Raw genomic sequence first — 22,275 nt, 5'->3', positions numbered from 1 at the left:
GAAAGAGGACTCTTTTTAAAAACACTTTCCATAAAGACAGAGGTTTTGCTTTGCTCTTCTCCCTTAAATTCTAGCTGACAACATTGCAACTTTTTATGAGGCTATGTTCTGCAAATATAGGCTACAGTTTAGTTTCTACACTGATGCAATGAATATGAACTTGAGCACACTCTGGGAGAGAGCAGAGGACAGCAAGGCCTGGCATGCTATGGTCCATGGGGTCACGAAGAGTTAGACACAACTGAACAACAACAACAAGCTGTGTTAGTCTGTTGCAGCAAAAATAATGAAGAGTATGGTGGCACCTTAAAAACTAGCACAATTATGGCATAAGCTTTTGTGAATTAAGAGTGCACTTCATCAGATGCATCACAAGTGGACCCTAGTCCACAAAACCTATGCCATAATATATTTATTAGTCTTTAAGGTGTCACAGGACCCTGTTTTTATTTCTAATAATCTTATTTGAAAGTCTTCATGAAACCTTGCTGCAGTGTAGAAGTTAACAAGTGTGTGAGCTTTTCAAAGTAACTACCCAAACATTCTACATCCAACTCCCCCAAGTAATCTGTATAATTTTGCTTGAAACATTAATAAAGTTATTACATTCAGGCAATCTGTTTACAGAAGTAAGTAGCTCTCTTAACAATATAGTGTATCAGAGAAATTGGATCAGAGACATGCTGGCAATTTCAGAAGCAGCTTTATTATGGCTGAGGAAAGAGATTGTGCAACATCAAATCATTTTAGAACCATTACAGTTTCCTTTATGTATTCTCTAGTGCACACAGTCACTGGTAATATGAAGCAGATAACCTGTAACTATAGGGATAGAATTCTTCAGTTTCCAAACACAGCAAAGCGTTGTATGGAGTTCTATGAGATAACGTAAAGTAGGTTTTATGGGAAGTATAGAAATAAATGTACTCAAATTTTAACAGAAGGCTCTGATTACTAATACATGGATAATGGAGAAAATAGAAAAGGACGAACATCCAGGTAAAGGAAAATTACATTTTAAGTGGATGGATACTGGATTTGCCTTCTGTAAATATGCAAAAAGCTTGGACCTGAATGTTAAATGTGAAAAGGGAACACTTGTTTAAGAAGTGAAGTTGCATTTGCTTTCAATGCAACATTAATTTAAAGCAGAATCAAACTAAAATAACTGTTGTGATTTCATTGCAATGCTAATTATACTATAATATTAATGAATTGTCATGGGTAGGTAAAAGATTTAATATGCCAGCTCTACATTCCAAAATATTATGTTTTGTAGATGTTTCATTTTGTCCATGTTAACATTTTATTAAAATTTAAAATTATTTAATTTACTTTCCAGCTTTGCAATGTAATATCCCTCCTGAGTTTCATTAATCTCAAATGAAACAGTACTTGCTGTGAAGCACAGTCAATGCACATATAATCCTGCTTATTCAAAATAGACGACAGAAAACTGAAAGTCAGAACCATCAGTGTATATGAAATAAAATCACACTTGTTTTCCTTTGCAGGGAAAGTGATTCTTCATAAGAACACAAGAACAATAATGGATAAGACCAAAAGCCTATTTGGCCATTAATCTGTTCCCACAGGGGCCCACCAGCTGCCTATGGGTAGCCCACAATCAGGACATGAGAGCAATAGCATCCTCCTGCTCATGTTCCCCAGTATACTGCCTCCGATACTGGAAGCAATATATAGCCATTAAGACTAGTAGCCATTGATGGTTTTATCTCCCATGTATTTTTCTAATCCCCTTTTAAGGATGTCCAAATTGGTGGCCATCACTACATCTTGTGGTAGCGAATTCCATAGTTTAACTATGTGCTGTGTGATGAAGTACTCCCTTTTATCTGTCCTGTTCATAATTGTTATACACCGTTGTTCTAATCCCAGAAAGTTAAATACATAAAATCAATGAAGGGATATATTTTATTAGATTAACTTCCTGTGCAGTGATTCAGATTCTTGCACAGTGAGGAGGGGAAAACATATCTCCATCTACTAAAGCAGCAGAGTATGAATCAAAGGGGACAAGATCATGTGCATTCTGAAAGCTAGCTTCGTTACCCTGCTTTACATCTGCTTCGTTACCCTGATTAAAGCCTGCTGCCACCAGTTCAGTTTGCTTGTCTGCCTGTCCCCATGTTTTGCCAAGATAAAACAGGGCAACAACATAAGGAAGGGAAAGGGACTGTCTTCAAAAGCCATTAGCTAAAACAGATTAGTATAGAATTAGAAGACTGATAGGGATCTCGAAACTATCTAACCTCTATACTGTAAAGTCTACAGTAGCCTTCCCCAACCTGGTGCACTCTAGGAGTTTTGGACTTCCAGCATTCCTGACCATTGGTCATGCTGGCTGGGAATGATGGGAGTTGAAGCCCAAAACTTCTAAAGGGCACTAGATCGGGGCAGGCTGGTCTACAGAGGCCAATGCACTTACTGGGTTGGATCCAAGGATTCCTTGAATTGGAGGGGGGAGGCAATATTACCTGATTCCCTCTGCCCCCTATGAAAATCCACTCTGACCAGAGGGGAGACGACCCTCTGGAACTGTTTGGGAGATGCCAGAGGAGGCTGCAGAGGGAATTGGCGAAAACTGCTTCCCCATCCCCTGACATGAACAGGAGCCAACGCTGGATTGCAGCCTTTCCATTCACAGAAGGAAGGCTAGCAGTGGGGGAGAAGCATGCATTTTCCCCTGGAGAGAGTTCTAGAGTTTTGGCACTACCATGAAAAAGGCACTGTCCTAGGTAGTCCACTGCTGTATCTCAAACAGTGAAGGAACTCAAAGCAGGCCTCTGAAGACCTTATTATTAGTGGCATATCCTGTATACTAATAGCAAACTCATCATGGAAGGGACCATGGCTCAGTGTGATGGAACACATCCTTTGCATGCAGAAGGTCCTAAGTTCAGTCCCCAGCATCTCCAGGTAGGGATAGGAAAGGAAACTGCTTGAAACCCTGGAGAGCCGCTGCCAGTCAGTGTCAACAATACTGGGCTAGATGGACCAAGGGTCTTACTTAGTATAACGCAACTGCCTATGTTTCTATGTTTCCGAGTGTGGATCCTTATGTAGCCAATATCACATAAACGACAAACAAAAGGAAGAAATCAGCAGGCTTGGGGGAACCCCAAGGTTTGCAGAAGTACAAAAACCTTCAGGGGAAAAAGGCCCAGGGAGGGGAACAACCCAACGAGGGTTGAGCATGCTCAATGGCCACAGAATGCTGATTGACTTTTGGAGGTAGGGGGGTAAATGAAAAAAACTGAGAGGAGAGGGAATAGAGTATCCTAAAAAGGGGCATGGTTGGCTGGCTAGACCTCTGAACAAGAGCACTCCACACTGTAACATTGTGGAGTCCTCACTGTAACATTTCGTTTCATGTGTTACTAGAGCATGGAGGTAAGCATAGCTGTCAGTGGTTTCCCAGTATAAGATTTTAATTTTTTAAAAAAAATTCTTGGCAGCCTTTCAGCACAGAAGCCCCTCCAAGGCAGTGTACAACAATAAAACACATAAAACATACAATATTAAAAGTGATAAAATCGCAATAAAGCAGTAAGTACACGATAAAAACAGCAATAAAAACCAACAACAAAACCAGAAATAAAATCAGCAACAACAGCAATCATATCAGGAGAACACCAGAGTAAAATAATATGTTTTCAAGGCCTTCTTAAAAGCCTGCAGTGATGGAGCACGGCAGACCCCCGATGGCAACTTATTCCAGAGGTGTGGAGCCACTGCAGACAAGGCCCTCTCACATGTGGTCACCCACCTAATGGCTCTCACAGGTGGGCAAAGGAGAAGGGCCTCTCTTGCTGATCTTAACGTGTGGACCAACTGATATGGGATAAGATTTGTATATACCCATTGGGTAGCAGCACTATGTTGTTTAGGAGTCTACCTATTATTTTGGCATAGTGTATTTTATTTATTTATTTATTCATTTCATTTCTATACCGCCCAATAGCCGAAGCTCTCTAGTGTAGTCAAAATTAAATTAAATATGGAAGTCCTTGAACTCCAGGTAGAATTTCTCACCGTGGATCAAAATGATGTAGATGACATCAATAAACCACAGTTATCTCAGGGGAGCTTGGCGGGACCACACTTTCAAGTCAACCATTAATATCTCAGTATATTGTGACACTATACAAGTACCCATGGTACTGCCAATTTTTTAAAGAAATGTGTCCTCAAATAAATAATTTTGGATGACAACCAAGTGGGGCTGCATATGTAATGCAGGCACAGGTGGGAGAGAGAGCTCTAGGGGAAGGTTTGTCAATGTGAAGCTAATGACCTCCAGAGGGTTTGAGTACCTAGCATTTCTGGAAGCCCTTTTTCTCAATTTGAGAACTCCAAGCCTGTAAAAAGAATAAATTATGCTTTCAAGACATAATAAAATCTTTGCAATAATTCTATTTTGGTTAAATCTTTGATTTTTTAAAAAAGTAGCTTGCGTCCTAAGTTGCTCCTCCATTCATGCGAGTGTGTGTGTGTGTGTGTGTGTGTGTGAGAGAGAGAGAGAGAGAGAGGTGGGGGTGATTTCTCCCCAAATCTCCTTTCATCTGCAGCCCCTCACACAATATCCTACATCATTCCCAAGGGTCTACTAACCCACAGGAGCAGATTTGGAGGGGAAGCGAGGAGGTGCAGAGGGAAAGGGAAGATGTAAAAGCCCAATTCCATGAACTTTTGCTCCAATCATGAAATAGAAGGAAAGTTAGGATCCAAGCAAGTGCATTTTCCACAGGCAACAAGATGATGCTACAACCTATCATCAAGTAAATGGTCCGTTTTCTTTATGCTGTGATTTGCATTCCTATGGCTTTTCTGAATTCAGAATTTTGTGGTTCTAAGATATCATAAAAAACTCTACTTTTATCAAAGCTGTTTCTAATGAAGAGTAGATCTTCTACAGAATATTCATCATGTTTTCCTGTCCAAATGGTCAGGGTGTATCTGGAATAATAGTCAACAAAAACTGAGTTCTTTCATTTTACAGAAATTTACAAACATCTAAAACAAACTAAACACATACAATTAATACTGAAATTTAAGAATGGTATAATTCATATGTTCACATGATAAAAATGGCTCTGTGAAATGAAAGCTACTCTGTGATAGTCATGGCATGCAACCTACTTATTTTATGATAGCTGCTTTATCAGCTGTGTGAATTCATCCTCAATAAATAAGACCAATAAGCCTGTTTAATACAACGGTCGGCTTCACACCATCTTTCCCAGCTTCATAAACCATCGCTCTTGATTTATGAAGCCAAAAACGTGTGCCAGGGCCACGATCTACTCCTTCACCCCTGCTCTCATGCATTGGCTATGGAACTTCATTCCTGGCTTTTGTTCAACCAGAAAACCTTTGCAGGCCTTCATAGAATGCATGTGGGCATAAAGTGTGGAAGGGGTGCAGGGCTCCAGCCCCAATCTTCCTGTGTTTAGCAGGAAAATCTGAAGGTGGATTATAAGTACATTGAACTGAATGTACTTAGAATCCTCCCTGCGATTCGGAACTGTGAGGAAGGTCAGGGGTGGAGTAGGGAGAGACAGGGATGTTGAGGGCGATGCTGGCGTGTGCGCTCCCACACACCTTTCATGATTTATGCCCAAATTTATTCTTTGAATGTTTGCCCAGGGCAAGAGTTTGTTGTTACAGCTAAACTGGGGGATTTGGGCATAATTTAAGTTAACAAACCCAGATAAAAAGCTCTATCTAAATGCCAAATATTATTATATTTTTGAAGTATGTGTGCATAAGCATTTCATTTTGCTCAGTTTCCATTAGTATCAATAATACAACTGCTGAACTATACACCTGAGACACAGAACAGGTCTTCAGTGTGGTTAACTATCTTTAATTCTAAGCTTTGTGTGTGCAGAGCAGGGATGGGCAACTTGTGGTTCTCCAGATGTTTTAGCCTACAATTCCCATTTTTCATCCTCATTGGTTATGCTGGCTAGGGCTGATGGGAGTTGTGGCCCTCCAAGTGGCTTTGCCTTCAATTTGCTCATCCCTGGTGAAGAGGCTTCCCATTGTCTTGCATGAGGGAGAAATGCTCAATGCACACAATGGGCAGTGAATACGCAAAACATTTTCTCATCAAAGGATGGAAAGCCACTGTGCAATTTGGGCAGGAGATAATGAACATTGGATCATGTTTTATATGAAAATAAATAACATTACATTATATACTAGTGTACAAAAGGATGTAACAGTGAACTAACATGATAAATTAAAAACAGTCTTTTCCAAAACCTTTTCAGTATTTGTACTATTTGCAGATAAATTAAAATAGTTTTAAATAACTGAGAATACTGTACATTACTAAAATGAATAGCTAATTGGTGTTAATCATACCTGTTTGATTGCTGTAATAACCACAGAAGTTCAGATATTGACTGGCGCACCAAAGCAGCTCTTACAGGAAATGTTATTGGCTGAGTAAGATCTCTGCATATTGCTGCCATCTCCTGCACCATTGCTGAACTATAACCTACAAAAAGAACAAACAGTACAGTATTCAAGGACTAAATCCACAATCTCATTGGCTTTCTTGTGGTTTGTAGGTTCTTAAATGTCATAATCACAACATATTAATTCATCAGCAATCTTTTTTAGGAAACAGGAGCCATGGAAAGTGACAATGGGAAGTGAATAGAAAAAGAAACGCTGCATCCTGCAAAAACATTGTGTGGGTTGCCAAGCACACACAAACCATTTATCTCCAAAATAGTATTTCTTTTTAGATAGCTGGAGAAACAGATTTCACTGTAACAACAAAGAGTCTTGTGGTACCTGGTGTAGTGGCTAGAGAGTTGGATTAGGAGCTGGGAGATCCAGGTTCTAGTCCCCACTCAGCCATGGAAGCTCACTGGGTGACTTTGGGCCAGTCACAGACTCTCAGCCCAACCTTACCTCACAGGGTTGTTGTTGTGAGGATAAAATGGAGAGGAGGAGGAGAATGTAAGCTGCCTTGGGTTCCTTGCAAGAGGAAAAAAGGCAGGATATAAATGCAATGAATAAAAAACACATTTATTCTGGCATAAATTTTTGTGGACTATTGCCCACTTCATCAGATGCATGGAGAATTATGGAGAAGTTCAGGTTTATATACAGTACAAATGGGGGGGGGGGCAAGAGGAAAGAATTGTAAATAGTGAGGTCAGACAGAAATTAAATGCAGAAAGTACTGACAGTTAACAATCACATTATTAACAGTGGTCATTCACAGTGCAGTCCTTCCTGATAACACAAACATCCTGGCACTTGGTAAGCCAATTAACACATGTGATGTGATTTTTTACAATCTTTTCTCCGAATTCAAGCCTCAGGCAATAGAATTAAACCTGTTGATGAATTTTAACTCATTCATTCTAAGCCCCCCTTGAAGTTCCTTTGCTCTACAATGGCCACTTTAATGTCAGAGAAATTTTATAATGTCCTGTATGTGCAGACCTGAGGAATACAGAGGTCTGGATTGTAATCTGACAGTGTACTCTTCAAAATAAGTATTACAGATGGGTTCACATCCATTCCAATGTAAGTAATGAAGAAAAGCCAAAATGAGAAGCACCTTTTTTGTGTGTAGTAAGTAATCTACTCTGTGAATCTCTCATTTGTCCCAGGCATGTGTCAGGGTTATAGCTCATTGAAAAGTGTATATAATAACTGAGCAAGAAATTGGTGAACCATGATCATGATGAATGTCTGGGATATATCAGAACATTCATATAATGGGACGACCCTATGAACCAAAACTAGTTGACCAACAGCGTGTTAGGGCGCAATCCTATGAAGATAGTTGCCAGCCTCCAAACTCAGAGGCTGGCAGCTATCCAATGCAGGGCAGGCAGAGCACGGAGGAGATTTGCATTTTCTCAGTTTCTGGGAACTGAGCTCAGAGCCAGGATTCAACCTCAGCTCCCATAAACTGAAAAATTTTATGGCCATCTAACAGTATCTAGTGGCCATAGGACTGCTTCCTCCAGAAGTCAATTCTAAGTTCCTTTCACTTCAGTTACATCTGAGTTAAGGGGACATTCTTTTGTTTCAAAAATGAAGCTTCCTTCATTGTAATTAGTGGGGAATTCGCTTCTGGGCTGGGAAGCATCAGAGCTTCCACGCCTGAAAAGAATGTATGATGGACAGAAGCGACCAAGAACAAGGAAACACACATTACATTTAAAAAAGAAAGGATGTAAATGATATCTAATGGACATTGTTTCATAGAATGTGTAGTATTAGGTAGATGAATTGCAAAGTCCAGTATGTAGCAGGCACAATAGTAGGTGAATGAATTTGAGTGAATCTTCGGGCAGTATCCTGTACTGCCACTGCGCCTCCCCTGGTTCTGTTGTGCCAGCAGAACTGACCGCCAGCACAACAGGAACTAGCAGTTCCTGAAATAACATTGGAAAAGAGCGGAAATACTCACTTCCAGAACAGGACAGGTCAGCTGAGCTCCCTTCTGTAAAGTCTGCTGATCTGCCCTGTTCTGGAAATGAGAACTGCCGCTTGTTGCCGGGGTTATTTCAGGAACCACTAGTTCCTGTTGCGCTAGTGGTCAGTTCCACTGGCACGGGGGCAGTCTATTATCTACGGCTGCATTCAGATATTTACAGATCATTCTTACCTTTATTGCATTTTAGATTAATCCATCCAGTTGTCCATCCCAATGATAAGGTTACATCTGGAAAAAATGATGTCACTGTGTCTAGAAACCCCTTTGCATCTACTATACATTTACTTCCATTTGGTCCAGGAAGAATGTCTGCATTCATCCAAATGGGTTGCCTGAGTTTTATGTCTCCAAGAAGCCTCACTGAGGGATTCACAGCTGCTAGACTATAAACACAGGACAACACATTCTTAATGTGTATATAGAGGGGAAATGTGCAATACACTTTACACTGCCTATCAATACATTCTAGGGTGAGTTCAGATAATGCTCTTTACTGGGAACCTCTAAGAATCCTCAAACCCACAAACTTCCAGTTCAGAAAATTAACAGTGATGATGTACAGACTGTAAAGAGATACATATTGAAGTAACACACACATGTTAAAGAAAACATTGTTAAATGTAGTATGATGCTTTATGGTTCATACTGTCTTTTAATATCTGTTACAGCTACATCTTTTGTTTGTAAAGTTATGTACTGTAGCTGCAGCTGTCCCTAACGTTGTATGGTTTCACTGATATTATTTATTGCATCTGTAATTTTAATATTGTAAGTCACCCTCTCTGTTGTAATTGTAATTGCAATAGAACAGTGGGTTAGAAGTTACCTTTATAAAATAACTGGGGGGAAATAAATTGAAAAATACAATCATAAAATAAACATGTACTAAATCTGAGGCTGCAGATCAAAAGCTGAATAAAACTGTTATTACAGTAAAATTGAAGAAATCTGCAGAGAAAAAAGCTTCCCTTAGTTGAAATATTTTCTGATACTGTACCCTAAAATACCTTAAAACATTAAGATAAATACTAATTAGTCCTCATTAAAAGTTTAGTGTGGGTCATTCCTAATGGTACAGCATTCCTTTTCCCACTCAATAGGGTAAAATGTCATCATTTGCAATACTACTAAGGGTTGTATCCAATATTAGCCAAACTTAAATGCCATTCATTTCAATGGGTCTATTCTAAGTTGGACTAACATTGAAGACAACCCTTACAGCAAAATCCTAAGCATTTTACTCAGAAGTAAGTCCCACCAGATTCAATGGGATTTATTCCCTTGCATGTGCGTTTAGGATTGTAGTTTTAATCTTACATATTAATCATATGAAATCTATATACGTTTTCCCCGAATACCTTTTAAAATCAAGCTTGATGCCTTTGTTAGTGTTTTTAATTTCATTTAGCCATTCCTTTAGTGTGTTATCGCTACTTGTTTCAGGTGGATGAGCCATGATTGGTTCGCCACTTCCTGCTCCTTCATGAAGAAGTACGTCTGCCTCTATCATGTGAGCGGTACCTGTTTCATTTAGAAAAACAAGAACAGAAAAAGAAAACAGTAGCAGCTTTAAAAATGTTAGTTCCTCCTCCCAATTGTTTTATTTCAAACTCTTCCGGTATGGTTACCTCAACAATGATTCAAAATGGGCAGAGAATGTTAGAAACTTTTGCCCATGCAAGTAAGCGGAATAGATTAAGTAAATCTAACTGTTATAGAAGGTCACGTGATGGGGGATTAGGTTTCCCCAACCTGAGACACTACTACCAAGCAGCACAGTTGGGCCAATAATGTGCGGTGAGGTTAAAATCACATAGGTGGAGATGGAGTTGGTGACCCAGCCTCCTCCATCAAGAGGTTTCCCATTTCTTCCCATTCATTATACAATGATTGCAAAGCTGCATAATCCATTTTTAATCCATCCATGTTTTCATCATAGTGACAAATATAAACAGTATTGTGGTTGGGAATCTAAAGGTATATACCGGATTAGAGATCTGGTTGTAGGAGGGCAGCCGCTTACAGAAAGGGAATTGCTTGACCAGCTGGAGGAGTTTCGTGCCTCTTGGTTACAAAAATTTCAGCTACTGTCCCTTTCTAGACACGTAGTTGCTAAAGGGGAGGCTTCCCGTACCCTGACAGAATTTGAAGAACTGTGTGCTCAAGCAGGGGAGGTAGGGAAGGGGATCCTATCAAAATTATACTCTTTGATGCTTCATTCCACCACACGAGACTGGTGTTTTTAAAATCTGTTTGGGAGGCAGATTTGGTATCTTCAATATCTGATACAAGCTGGAAAGCACTGTGGTCACAGTTCCCACCCTGCACTATTTCTGCCAGGCTCAGAGAGAATGCAATTAAGGTTCTTCTTCGTGGTCTCTGTGCGTCACACATATGGGTTCTGCGCCTCTGCTGAGTCTCATTTGGGAAGCTTCCATAGCTGAGGAACATTTTGGCAGGAACCCTTCCCCCACTGTCCGCTGCGCATGTCCCCATGAGTTCCTGCGGGTTCCCTTTCTCTTTCGACCACCATAGTGGATAGTCTTCTCGGAGCTTCCTCTTTGTTAGAAAGAGAATTGCAGTGTTTCTAGCTGTTGCTGAGGATTTATTGTTCTATTTGTTGTTCATCTTCCTGGTCTTCGTCTCTCTCGTCATTGTTGTCCACCTAAAAAAATTTAAAATCTCCTTGTTGTCATCTCTCAACCTGCGGTGCCGTGTTATGGCCACAAAGGCATCTTTTCAGAAGTGTGTCAAGTGTGGGAGTAAGTTGCCCCCCACTGACCCTCAGTCCCTCTGCCTTTTTTGCCTGGGTGAAGGACACCTCCCTGATTCCTACTCTCTGTACCAATCATTTATTAAACTAAATTTAACAAGGAACACGAAAGAACAAAGCAGACAGACTTAAGGCAGAACTGTGGAGGAGAGCGTTGTTGGCTATTGACCCCCAAAATGCTGTAGGATCCTCTACAAGTGGCAAACTTGAGGCAACTGTTTTCCTCCAAGCCAGTCTCCTCGTCCATCTACTTCAGTCAAACAGACTGCTCCTCCAACTCCGGGGCGCTCCTTAGCACTCTCGCTCAAGAGAAAAATCACTAAAAAGACAAAGATTCCAAAGTCGAGATCGACTGGCCTGAAAAAGCATAAGAAAAAGGAGGTTGCTGACAACTCTTCGAAACTGATGATCTCCTCCATTGCTGGACTCACCGATTTGTGTGCTCTCACCAGCACCTGCCGCTCCAGTCACCAAGCCGGTGTTGACCATGTCCGAGGGTGAAATCTTGGAATTTTCCCCTCCGTTGCCAGTCTCCTGGGATCAAGAGATTTCTCCACTAGAAGACAGTCATCCACCGATGAGGCAAGAGGCCCCACGTCATCGTCTCCAATCCCCTCCTCAAGATCAAGAGCATCACTTATATTCAGGGTCATATCGTTCTCCGTATCAGGATCATCATTTCGACTCTCACTACAGAGAATGATTGAGGTCTCCCCAAGGCGACTGGGACAGATGCTCGGAATGGTTCTACCCTCACCAAGGATCTTACCATTTTGATGAATGGTGTGCCGTTCAGGATTGAGAATACTTTTCAGAGTGCTGGCCTGTGCTCCCCATGATATCAGCATCTTCCGTTGAGAACTGTGTCCCAGCACCCTGAGAAGGCTGAGTTCTTGGTACCTCCACCTGTGCCACCTCATTCCTCTTCGCTGCTGAGGAGCCAAGTGGAGTCATCTAAATCTGTGCACTCGGTCCCACCCTCGGTTCCACAACCGATTCCATCAGCAGACCGTGCACCACGGCCATCTTCCCACCAGGATTCCACTGTTGATTACTAGTCCGACTCATTGTCTTACTCATCTGTCCCCCCATCCATTCCAGCTCTTGATGATGTAGTGGGCTCTCATGACGGGGCGTCCCCCTCTGAGGATATGTTTCATTTTGCTGAGCAGGTCAGCAGAATGGTGCATTCCTTGGGAATCGATGTCCAACAGCAGGACATACAGGATCCTGTTTTCAATGCTGTCCACACCGAGTCGTCAAAACCAGTAGCAGTGCCTTTCCTCCTGACCCTTTTACAGACAGTACAGCAGTCTTGGAAAGCCCCCTCCTCCATGGCTCCAACGTCCAAGTGCCTCAAATCCCTTTATCGCGTGAAGGAGAAGGACATGGTGTTCCTGTATTTACATCCATGGCCCAATTGAATTATTGTGGAATCAGTGCAGGGTCGATCGCAGAAATCTCATGCAACACCTACTGATAAAGAAGGGAGAAGATTAGACCTCCTTGGTAGGAGGATGTACTCGATGGCTGCTTTGGAGCTCCAAGTGGCCAATTATCAGGCCATGATGGCCAAATATCAGTTGTTTTTGTGAGAGAAGATGGATTCCTTCTGTGCCTACCTCCCAGAGGATCAAAAGGAACTTGCCAGGGTCTTCCATACCAAAGCTGTCAAACTAGAGACAGCAGATTAATACCTCTAGGCATGGTGTGGACTGTAGTGCCAAATCGATGGTCAGTTCCATTGCCTTCAGGAGACATGCCTGGCTGAGGTCTGTGGGGTTGACTCTGGAAGCAAGGTCTCGAATAGAAGACCTGCCTTTCGATGGAGAGGGGCTCTTCAATTCAAAAACGGATGAGCAGATGGACTCTGTCCAGAAAGCGAAGACAACCGCTCACAAGTTGGGCCTGGGTCCTCAACCAGTACAGCAAAAGTACAAGGGCTGCAGGTGGTTTCAGTCCCAGCTATACGCAACCAAACAGCAGTTTGACCGGTACCACCACTACCAACCTACTCCACCCCAGAAGAAACAGCCCGCTTCGTCTGCAAAGTTCCATCAGGACTGTGGCAGGATTGATTCATCTTCAAAGCATCTGCTTTGACTCCCTGACATTCATTGCTCCCATTCTTCCCAACCCTCCTTTTTCGGATCCGTTCTCACACGCTTCTTACCGGTCTGGAAGATAATAACATCAGACACCAGGGTCATGGACATAATTGCTCGGGGTTATAGGACAGAGTTTCATACTCTCCCCCCACTAGGAACTGTTTGCGTCATACCACTGTCACAGGCCCTCCTTCTAAAGACATCCACCTTGCTCCAAAAGGGAGCTATTCAGAGAGTCCTTCCATTCCAGCCAGACAATGGTTTCTTCTCCCGGTACTTCACTGTACCGAAGCGGGATAGAAACCTTCGCCCCATCATGGATTTAAGAAACTTGAACAAGTTTATCAAGCCCAGAAGGTTCAGAATGATCACTTTGGCCATGATTCTCCCTCTTCTTTGAAAGAATGTCTGGTTTGCTGCCGTGGACCTAAAAGATGCCTACTTCTACTTAGCTTTTGCGTACGCCCACCGTCGATATCTCTGCTTCGTCATCAGTACCAACAGTTTCGGGTCCTGCCATTCAGACTGGTGACTGCTCCAAGCGTTTTTACCAAGTGAATGGTGGTTGTATGCACGTACCTGAGGCTGCAAGGCACGGAGTTTTATCCTTATGTCAACTATTGGCTTCTTGTCTTGGATTTGAGGGCGGACATTTGTCGTGCCATTGGGATTGTTCGGAACCTTCTCGGCACATTGGGTCTCTATGTCAACAGAGAAAAGTCAACGTGGGAGCCAACTCAACGCCTCCAGTTTATAGGAGCACTACTGGATTCAATGGTTGCGCAGGCTTACCTCCCTCGGAACTGGCAAGAACAATTAATTGCTCTCACGGAGACTGTCTCTGCTCGTCACTCAGCCAATGCCTGCACAATAGAATCCAAGTTCTATTGGGCCATATGGCTGCTACGGTGTTGGTTGTCAGGTGGGCATGCCTCTGGATGCGCCCACTACAAAATTGGCTGCTCTGAAATTTCAACTCCAGCTTGGATGCTTGGAGCTGTCGCCTTTCGATCCTGGACAGGGTTCTAACGTCCTTCCTTTGGTGAATGCAGCCACACAACTTGGATTGGGGCATGCCTTTCATTCAGCAGCCTCTTACACGAATCCTGACAACGGACACCTCTCTTTCTGGATGCGGAGCCCACTGCGCTCCGTTGAGGACTCAGGGTTTATGGTCTACAAAAGAAAAGACATACCACATAAATCTTTTAGAGTTTCTCGCGACTTGGAAAGCAATGTGTGCGTTCGAGCCTTATCTTCAAGGCAGACATGTACAAGTCTTGACGGATAATACGTCAGTTTTCTGGCACATCTGGAAACAGGGCAGAACATACTCTTCACAATTTGTCAACCTTACATTAGACATTTTGCAATGGACCGTTCAGCGGGGCATTCTCTTGAGTGCGCTTCATATTGCCGGGAAGGACAATGTCTTAGCAGACACCCTCAGCCAAAGGTTCCACTCTCCTCACGAGTGGCAGATGTCCCTTGGCATTCTGGATCTCCTCTTCCAGCACTGGTGCACTCCAGCAATAGATTTGTTCGCCACTCCGGCAAATACAGTATGTCCCCACCTCTGTACAAAAGCAGGAGTCAGTTGATCCTCTCTGGGTGATGCGTTCCAGATTCAGTGGTGGGGAGAGTTTTTCTACCTGTTTCTGCTGTTTCCACTCCTCTCCAAGGTGCTGCAGAAGATAGTGCACGATGGGATGGACTGCATTCTCATTGCTCCTTGGTGGCCGAGACAGCCATGGTTCCCAGCTTTACTCCATCTGTCGAGGAGACAGTTCCTCTGCCTTCCACGGATCCAGACCTAATATCTCGGGACTAGGGCAGGATCAGTCATCTGGATCTCAGCACATTGCAGCTCACCACTTGGAGGATCCAGTCATGATCACTCCTTCTCAGGTTCAGCCCAAAGTTCAAGCAATCCTCGATGCAGCGAGGAAGCTAGCTACTCATTGTTCCTATGCTGTGAAGTGGTTGTCTTTTCAGTCCTTCACGACTCTTCATGCTTTCGACCCTCTTCAGGCTTCTTTGGAAGATGTTCTCTTTTTTCTTCTCACCAGTTCCTGTGGGGTCTAAAGAACTTAGCTTTAGACTCCAGTTTGGACTTTGGTTCCTCAATGGAGTCTTTCAGTGGTTTTACACGCTCTCTTCTCAAAACCCTTCAAACCTTTGACCACGACAGACCTTCACCTACTTCAGCGGAAAGTTGCCTTTTTGGTCACCATCACATCCTCTAGGATGTGTCAGTGAACTCTGTGCCTTGAGGTTGGACCACCTGTACATGATTTTTCATAAGGACAAGGTTGACCTTTGGCCGGATACTGGCTTCCTACCAAAAGTGGTCTCTGACTTCCACGTCAACCAGACCATATCGCTACCAACCTTCTTCCCACACCCTTCTTCTGATCTGGTAAGGAAATTGCACACTCTCAACAGATCCAGGACAGCGTCGTTCTGTACCATGCAGCACCTTTTCGTTTGCTACGGTGGTCCCAAGAGGGGTTCTCCTGTCTCCTCCCAAAGACTGGCTTCCTAGATTGTGCAAACCATTGGCTTGGCCTATGATCTGTCTGGGTTGGAGTGCCCTTATCATCTCGGAGCGCATTCCACTCGAGCAGTAGCCACGTCTACGGCTTTCACCAGAGGCTTACCACTGTTGGACTTGTGCAAGGCAGCGACATGGTCGATACTGTCAACATTTGTGAAGCCCTACAAACTTGACGTTCAAGCACATTCAGACTGTGCTTTTGGGTGAGCCATGTTATCATCAGTCTTGGCTTAAGGCACCTACCCGCCTCTGGTAAGTGAGCTTGTTAATCGCCCAGATGTGTGATACACAGAGACCATGAAGAAGAAATGCAGGTTGCTTACCTGTAGTTCTTCAAGTGGTCATCTGTGAATCCCACAACCCTCCCACCATCCCTGCTTTGGTGTCAATGTCGCATTCAATGTTGGTACTGCGGCGTGATTGTTTCCCTCAGGTCCGAGGCCACATTAGGCGGTCTCAAGGAACTGACGGAACGGGCAGGAACCCGCAGGGACATGCGCAGTGGAAGGTGGGGGAAGGGTTCCTGCCAAAACGTTCCTCAGCTATGGAAGCTTCCCGAATGAGACTCAGTGCAGGCACAGAGCCCATATGTGTGAATCCACAGATGACCACTCGAAGAACTACAGTTACAGGTAAGCAACCTGCATTTGTCCATAGACTCCACTCAGATTATTGTATGTACTCCACTTTATCTCCTAACTGTTGGTGAGGTTGTAACAATGTAGGATCTTCGATGCACGTGTGGTGGGAATGCTCCAGGGTCTGTGTGTTCTGGTCTCAGTTTTTTGGAATAATCTCAGACATTACATCACAATGTGTTAGTCCTGACCCACTACTTGCTTTATAATCCATTTATGACAATGTTGGTAGAAAAATAATCTATAAGGACTTGTTAGACTTCTTGTTAGCAGTGGCCCGTTTAGAAATTATTCAGCATTGGAAGTTGACTGCGGGTTTTATTTTACAAGATTGGCTAACGAAGGTTTGGCAAATAACTCTGGCAGAGCATCTGATGCATCACAGCAGACTTCTTCCAGGACTAAGCAAAAGGGACTGTTTTATTGAAATTTGGTCACCCTTCTTTGCATTTGTGAATAGAGGTGTTCCTGAATACACGCCCCCCGGAGACCCCAAAGTCCTTTTGGAGGGATTTAATTTATTGAATTTGTTGGTACCAAGAGTATCTTTAATTCCAAAGGTGAAATCTGATTATTTTCTGTGAGTGTGCATTGCATTTATATTTATGTGATGAGTTTATGATATGTTGTATAAATCTTATAGAATTTTTAATAATTAAAAAAGGATTTAAAAAAAGAAAAGAAAAACAAGAACAGAAAAAGAAAAGCAACAGGAATTTTAAAAAAGTTATCTGGATAAATAAATTATTTTCTATCATTTATATATCACAAAATAACTAGTTTAATCCAGTGGAAGGATATCACTAGGTAATTCATTGGAAAGCCACTATTTTTCAAATTGATTTTCCCTTTTACAAAATGAGACTACCTCATTTGCTTAGATAAACTTGTCAGCTTTATATATACTTCCTAATCGCTCTACTTGAGTAAAGTTGTTTGCTGGAATGGAAATACCTAGTTGAAAATATGAATGTTAAACACCTTTTACAGGGAGGAAAAAAAGTGGGGCATTTGGAGCCACTCATCCTGATCCAACTAAGGGCCATATGCATATGAAAGCAAGCTTCTGCAGTCATATTCCTAGCTGGGTGAGAAATCACATGCGCAAACAAGTGCTGTGTGTGGAATTCACCAGCCTGATCTACTAGCCAGGGCCATGTGTGCAGATACTCACAACAGTACCAATCAGTTGTTTGGGAAAGGAAGCAGGGAGCTGGATTTTCTCTCTTCCATTAAAGAGCTGATCAGCATTTTGTCTAAATATTGGACTGAATTTATGCATAAGGAGAATTGGATCAGGGCTACTCAGTGTTATGAAGCAAAAACTTTCTAGTGACAAAATGCTATGGCTATAGTAATGCTTACATCCCATTAACTTCAGTGGGATTTAAGCAGTCTAACTTGGGCATAGGACAGCAGCCTATGATGTGTTACAGTCTACTATGACTGTCTCTTGCACAGGTCTAACGAAAATGATTCGGAGTTGGATATGTGCTTTTGCCTCTTTCATTAAACACTGTTTGCTCAGAAGATGTTCTTTGTACCCAGCATTCGGAAACTTGAATTCACAACTATGATTAAGCATATGTAAAAGTTAACTTAACTATGGGAATATTGGGTCTTTTTTTCCATTGTCACAGATTTCACTATTTCAGCATTAGAAATAACATGCTACTAAATAGTTTTGCAGCAACTATGGATTGGATCCAGACTAAGTTAATCACATTTAGGTGTCAGTGAAATCAAACTTGAACAGTCAATCATGATTAATTTAAGTCCCACTGAAATCATGACTGATTTCAGTGGGAACTAAGAGCAACTAGCTAACAGAGCAATCCTAACCCACAGAGGTAGGTCACTGGAAAGGGTTAGAATTAGGCAGAGGTGCCCCTCTACTGTCCCCACTGGCAGAAAGAAACTCTGCCAGTAAGTGGGGGGGGGCTCTTTAGAGGCCCCTGCTGTGGCTGTAGAGAGTCAAAACGCTACTGCTGGAAGTAGCCAATGGAAGCCTCCCAAAAGTTCCTTTACCACATGATAGGATGGGTCCAGATCAGGACATATTTAGTCCTGATTAAACATGCCATGATGTTCCCTGCATTTCCCACCCTAAGAAATTGTTTGAAGGGCAGAGTAGAAATCCCCATAATGTTAATGGATGCAGCTACAATGGAATACCTTTGGGAAATGTAGCACAAAGCACATGGTACTATCAGATTCTCTCTACAAGCATACAGGCTAGAAATACATTTTTGTCACGCTATGAGTACCAATCAACAGAGTATCTCTTATGATTTGATTATTACAAAATAAATAAATAAACCATATTCTTCTCTTCTTCCAACAAACTAAATGCAATACTGTTGCAGTTGAATTCTGGGCTCAGAATTGCTCAAATAAGTGCTTCCATGTTATATTATGAAACTGAAATTAAAGCTTTATAAAAGTCTCTGTTAACAATTGGTCTAATTTAAATATATTTTCCAGTATATACTTACTTTGTATTGCCTCTGTCATTTGTAACTTATTGTTTGCTCTATGATACCAGATGATTTCAGCTCCATCTCTTGTCTTAATCTGCTTGGCATTCAAAAAGTAATCCAGTATATTTTCACCTGCAAACCCTATGTTGAGAACATGAGAGTAAATAAATGCTCTTGCAAAATAACTTGGGGTGCAATCCTATGCATGTTTAGACAGAAAAAAGTCCTACAATTCCCAGCATTCCCATGCTGGATGAGGAATGGTGGGAGTTGTGGGACTTTTTTCTGTCTAAATATACATAGGATTGCGCCATTAGAATAGCTCATTAAACCACATTTATACACGTTGTGAAACTAGAGTATACCAATGCCATATAATAAAACAGAACTCCATCTAGCAATAAAGTAAGAATAAAAGGGACTAGTATTGACAACATGGTAAATCTCTGAAGACAAATTAAAAGTGGAATTTCTGATCAAAGTAATACTCCTAGTGGGACCAAATGCAGGCAACAGACCGTAACTGACAAATTCTGGCTTATTGACTAAGGCTTATTTTTTGGGAATGAACAAGGAGGTAAACCTGTGTTTGGACTGTACCACTTCGACTGCAGGTGAACGGTCACATGACTGAACGGTCCTTCACAGAAAATAATAACGATCTGTGCACACAGAAAACAAGATGTCAGGGTAAATGGTTGTAGCCCTACCTGTCTCCTAGACATGCTATTTGTCTAAGTGTTGGGATATTTCTTTCATGGAGCAGCATTTTATGATGTGATCCCTCACCTGCAATAGGAAGTGACACAGTCCATACACAGGTTTAACTTATCTGCTGTTTGTGAGCACTTTAACTGAGTGGTTATAGACTCCTTTACTGATGTTTAATGAGGCTTACATCCAAGCACAGGCACAATCCTGTGCATGTTTGGGCAGAAAAAAAGTCCTACAACTCCCAACATCCCCCAGCCAGCCATTTCTGTCTAAACATGCATAGGATTGCACCCTAAATGTACTTGGGTAACATTCACTAGTTATCCCAGGGTGAAAACATCCATGGGGTTAGTTATTCCAGGGTTATACACTCCGATTTGAAGGTGCACTTTGTAACGTATGAAGTACAATAAAATAATGTTACTTTAATGCATAAACTTTACCAATTCACACATAATTATGAACTATGGTACTTCCCTTATATCAGTTAAAACAGAGTAAAATGAACACTTCTTGCATCTTGTGTAGTAGAAAAGACGCTGTCTTTTTAATCAGAACCAAATGTTTGGAGCAGATAGCAGGAAGCACCATGCCTCTCAGGACCTTTTAATACACATTTTTAGTGCAGTAACTGCAGTTGTGCAGAGGTTACTCTTGTTGTTTACTAGGGATCAGAATATCCTTGCAGAGTTGCACTTCTGTTGCAAGGATATTACATTTTTCCAAGTCTCATACTGCAATATCTTGTTGTTTCCCTCCGAGATTGGACATCTAGCGCAATTCTTAATGCTGTGTTAAACGTGATTGTGCAAGTGCTAGAGGAATCATATCACACATGAGGCATCACTGCTGACAAATGACATATCTTCCCAATTTCTGTCACTATATTTTTGTGAAAGCTTTTAATGGTTATGAATTATTCCTATTATTATTTAGACATACTGGTTCCCTATCACTCAAACACAGAAGTCCTACTGTGATGCTGGCATTTTCTGATGGTTGTTTAATGCATTTTGTGGATTTGGTTTTATGTATATGTTATTGTTGTACGTCACTTTTAATTTATTTTGGGGAGGGGGAAATCGATATCAATCAATCCTTATTTATTTATTTTAAAAGTATCCCTTTGCAGCAAGGTTGTCCCCACCCTTTTTCATTATATGGGAACTGCTACTGGCGTTGAATCACGGCTTACAAAAGTATACAGCACATGTCAGCAGAAATGTGCAAAGGGGGGGGGGGGGGAAGGAAGTGCGGAAAAGCCCTCAACTGTAAAGAAAAGAAATAAGCTGCCCTGAAAGTAGCTGTGATACTAACTCGCAAGAGTACAGCATTTGTTGTGCGGTTAAAAAAACAAAATAAACAAAGAGCTCTCTGACGCGTTAGTCGGCCCAAATAAAAAGTAATTGCCCTGACTTGGATTCCTGCATTGAGCAGGGGGTTGGTGGCCTTGTAGGCCCCTTCCAACCCTACTATTCTATGATTCTATTTGGGGTGATGTTTTTGTTCTAATAGACCAGCACTGCAGCCTGCAATGCTTATTTAGCTAGCAGACACGAAGTATATCTCCCTTGAAACCGGCAGACACAGGTTGGCGCCTGCTTAATGGTTCTTTTACAAATAAAAAACCCCTCTCCCTTCCACTTTAGCAGGCACGGAGGCTGTGAGAAAGAGGCGAGAATCTTCCCTTTTTCCAGACACCCAAGCAGGCCCACCCGCCCCTACACCTCCGCAGCCCTCCAGGACCAGCCCATCACGGAGCAGGGCAGCGGGCGCGGCTCCCTGTCGGGGCGGCGCACTGATCGCTTACCTCGCTCGCCCCCTTCCATGTCCGGCCGAAGAGCAAAAGGTCCCCAGGCCGCCTCCAGGCCTCAGCAGCCGGCCCTGGAGCAGGAGGCGCGGAGGCGCCGTCGCAGCCACATATCCTTCCGCCCAGGAGATGAGAGGAACCCGCAGGCTGTTTGATCTCCAAGAGCGCGCTGGTTCCCGAGTCTCTCGCTGCAGACTTGTTCCTTTGGCCCAAGACGGCTGAAGTGGCAGCGGAGAAGCCAAGCCAAGGTTGGGATGACTCTCGCTAGCTCTGCAAACAGTGCAGCGTCGTAGCTCGCCTTGTCGTTCTTCCCGTTTTTTGCTCTTCCGCTTTTGAAGTCTGGAGCCAGGGCTTTTAAAAGAGCGTTTAGCATATGCCCCTGTCGAATCGATTAATGTGCAGCTGCATGCCCCAGAGGTCAGCAAATAAGTAGCTGGTACAACAAGCAGCTCAAATATTTTGGCCACCTAATGCGAAGAGAAAACTCCCTGGAAAAGACCCTGATGCTGGGAAAGACTGAAGGCAAAAGGAGAAGGGGACGGCAGAGGATGAGATGGCTGGATAGCATCACGGATGCAATGAATATGAACTTGAGCACGCTCCGGGAGAGAGCGCAGGACAGGAAGGACCATGGGGTCATGAAGAGTCGGACACGACTGAACAACAACAAGCAGAGCCCTCTGCAAAGAGGAAGAGAA

The 22,275-nt window shown here is 42.7% G+C and overlaps 1 protein-coding gene across 1 annotated transcript; it reads right to left on the bottom strand.

Moving 5' to 3' along the window:
- Window positions 1–685: 685 nt before the first annotated feature.
- Window positions 686–22,157, bottom strand: FAM151B (family with sequence similarity 151 member B). The gene is made up of 6 exons (XM_084833560.1): window positions 21,578–22,157; window positions 19,069–19,194; window positions 9,856–10,018; window positions 8,669–8,880; window positions 6,394–6,529; window positions 686–4,980 (listed from the first exon to the last, which is right to left on the bottom strand). The coding sequence occupies exons 1-6, from the start codon at window positions 21,594–21,596 to the stop codon at window positions 4,821–4,823; spliced, it is 816 nt and encodes a 271-aa protein (XP_084689686.1). The 5' UTR covers window positions 21,597–22,157; the 3' UTR covers window positions 686–4,820.
- Between the last annotated feature and the right edge of the window lie 118 nt (window positions 22,158–22,275).

The sequence above is a fragment of the Heloderma suspectum genome, chromosome 2 (genome assembly GCF_057233095.1).
Source record: "Heloderma suspectum isolate Gila_16-S chromosome 2, 16-S_ref, whole genome shotgun sequence".
Lineage (NCBI taxonomy): Eukaryota > Metazoa > Chordata > Lepidosauria > Squamata > Helodermatidae > Heloderma > Heloderma suspectum.
This window is presented reverse-complemented; position numbering and strand designations above follow the sequence as displayed.

Excerpts from the sequence above, each read along its gene's own strand:
- FAM151B (XM_084833560.1), bottom strand. Across the intron at positions 6,530-8,668 it reads TAATCTAAAATGCAATAAAG|GTTATAGTTCAGCAATGGTG; the intron begins GTAAGAATGATC and ends TTCTTTTTGTAG. Across the intron at positions 4,981-6,393 it reads TTATTACAGCAATCAAACAG|ATACACCCTGACCATTTGGA; the intron begins GTATGATTAACA and ends CTATTATTCCAG.